General features: G+C 48.2%; 1 protein-coding gene across 2 annotated transcripts in view; it reads left to right on the plus strand.

Annotated features, from left to right (window-relative positions):
• lrpprc (leucine-rich pentatricopeptide repeat containing) overlaps window positions 1-2,500 on the plus strand; it is a 69,715-nt gene that overhangs the window by 50,447 nt on the left and 16,768 nt on the right. For both annotated transcript variants that reach the window (XM_048269093.1, XM_048269094.1), the window contains exons 26-28: window positions 943-1,011; window positions 1,186-1,276; window positions 2,467-2,500. The exon at window positions 2,467-2,500 is cut by the window's right edge and continues 109 nt beyond it. In XM_048269093.1, coding sequence (XP_048125050.1) covers window positions 943-1,011; window positions 1,186-1,276; window positions 2,467-2,500 — 194 coding nt within the window. The remainder of the gene's footprint in view (window positions 1-942; window positions 1,012-1,185; window positions 1,277-2,466) is intronic.

Below are 2,500 nucleotides of genomic sequence, written 5' to 3' on the forward strand. Positions count from 1 at the left end.
GAGGGAAAGAGGGAGGAGGAGAGGAGGAGAGGAGGGAAAGAGGGAGGAGGAGAGGAGGGAAAGAGGGAGGAGGGAAAGAGGGAGGAGGAGAGAGGGAGGAAGAGAGAGAAGGAGAGAGGAAGAGCGCTTGCGTCCGCACTCATTTCTTTAAGAAGATTAGGCGCAAATAGCACCGATAGAGAATAGCACCGTTTTTTAATTTGTCTACGAGATGCTTGCGCAAGAGACTAATGCGGCCCGCTAGCCTTTTTATAGTGTGTGTGTGTGGTGTGTGTGTGTGTGTGTGTGTGTGTGTGTGTGTGTGTGTGTGTGGTAGGGTATTTGGCAGGAAATGGCTGGGATATTGGTCAGCAGCAGATTACCAGAGGACAGTTTTAAGAAGAGACTATCTTGCCCTGATTGATCAAACACTCGCTCTGAAATCCTGCCCCCCCCCCCCCCTCTTTTCTCCTTATTTCAACTCCCATACACACACACACACACACAGAAACACACACGCACACGCCTTCACAGTCATACACATATCGGATACAGACACTGACAAGCAGACACATTGCATGTGTTGTACACCAAGCATATAGGACACCTCTGTTTTTATATGAAGAGTGTGTGTGGGTGTGTGTGTGTGAGAGATAACACTTGTGGGCATTCTGCTTCTGGGCATGTGATGGTCATCAGGATTGGTGAAGGAGATCACATGGATATCCCAGAGCTGTCCAGGGGAGGTGTGGGTTGTCTGGTACGGGTGAGAAAGTGACACAGCTACCAGGCACTCTTAATGAATGGCTGCACTCTACATCAGTGATGGGGTCCATTACTGTGCACCATACGCACATGTACTGACTACTACAATCACTTTTTACTCCTCGTATACCAACACACACACACACACACACACACAGAGGTTAAAATGTGTGACTGAATCTTCCTGTGTTTCCGTAGACTCCTGGACTGAGAGCCAGACCTGGAAGACTGCAGTGGTTTGCAGAGAAATGCATCGCACTCAACCAGGTAAGGCATTTGTGCGTGCACACACGGACACACGGACACACGGACACACGGACACACGGACACACGGACACACGGACACACGGACACACGGACAGTACACACACACACACGTACAGTACAGTACAGTACACACTCACACACACTAACTAACTGCCCTCTCTGTCCTTGTATCAGATGGAGGTTCTGGATAACCTGGTGGATCTGACCGGCAAATTGTTCGAGTGTGACAGGGATGAGATGTACCATTACATCCTCCGACTGTGCAGTAAGTCAACTACACACACACACACACACACACACACACACGCACAATTCTGAGAAAATGAATTGGGGACAGCATTTAATAAGCAACATTTAATTGCAGTAATTGTACCTACCACCAATGATGGACAGAACTCATAATAGTCCTCTATATTACTGCAGTCAACAGAATAGCAGTAGCCTAGTCCTATGTGTGGCTCCTTTAATTGAACCTGACGTCAGTGAGTTGCGAGTGAGTGAGTGAGTGGCCAACGACAGTGTATGAATCGTTTTCATATCTCTGGAGTAAACGCTCAACGCAGATAAGCTACAGCATAGCGACCAAATCAGAGTTTGTGAGGGAAACTTATGTTTAGTTTCAACTGAGCGTAACTGAATAAAGCTGCAACTCCTCGGATTGTATCTTGTGTCCGTCTACTCTGCTGCAGCAGAAATGAAAGGTTTTAATAACTTACAATGATGATGACCATGTCTGGGACTGAAGCAGGAATGGTTAGCGTATTTCTTGGTAATAATCCAAAACCCAAGTGAACAAAATGCAAATATAACACTAAAATATAACTTAGAGCTACTTATCTACTCGTCCCACCGAAGAGTTTGTTTATTTGTTTCCCCGACTAGCGCGGTGAAGTGCAAACACACCAGCACAAGACGGCTCTAGGTAGGCTGAATTCCACTCTGCTTAGGTTTAACGGAGGATCATTCATGAGAGGATTTTGGGCTGCACAGATTCAACGCAGATCCACATACATACATCCACACTGCGTGTGTGTGTGTAGAGAGGTTGTATGTGTGTGTGTAGAGGGGTTGTGTGTGTGTGTGTGTGTGTGGTGGGGTTGTGCGTGTGTGTGCGTGTGTAGAGGGTTGTGTGTGTGTGTGTGTAGAGGGGTTGTGTGTGTGTGTGTGTGTGTAGAGGGGTTGTGTGTGTGTGTGTGTGTGTGGTGGGGTTGTGCGTGTGTGTGTGTGTAGAGAGGTTCTATGTGTGTGTGTAGAGGGGTTGTCTGTGTGTGTGTGTGTGTGTGTAGAGGGGTTGTGTGTGTGTGTGTGTGTGTGTGTGTAGAGGGTTGTGTGTGTGTGTGTGTGTGGGTGGGGTTGTGCATGTGTGTGTGTGTAGAGGGGTTGTGTGTGTGGTGGGGTTGTGCGTGTGTGTGTGTGTGTCCCTGACTGACACGATCCTCTCTCCCGCTCCCTCAGATGACACAGCGGACTGGCGTAAGGCGGAGGCCGT

The sequence above is a fragment of the Alosa alosa genome, chromosome 18 (genome assembly GCF_017589495.1).
Source record: "Alosa alosa isolate M-15738 ecotype Scorff River chromosome 18, AALO_Geno_1.1, whole genome shotgun sequence".
Lineage (NCBI taxonomy): Eukaryota > Metazoa > Chordata > Actinopteri > Clupeiformes > Clupeidae > Alosa > Alosa alosa.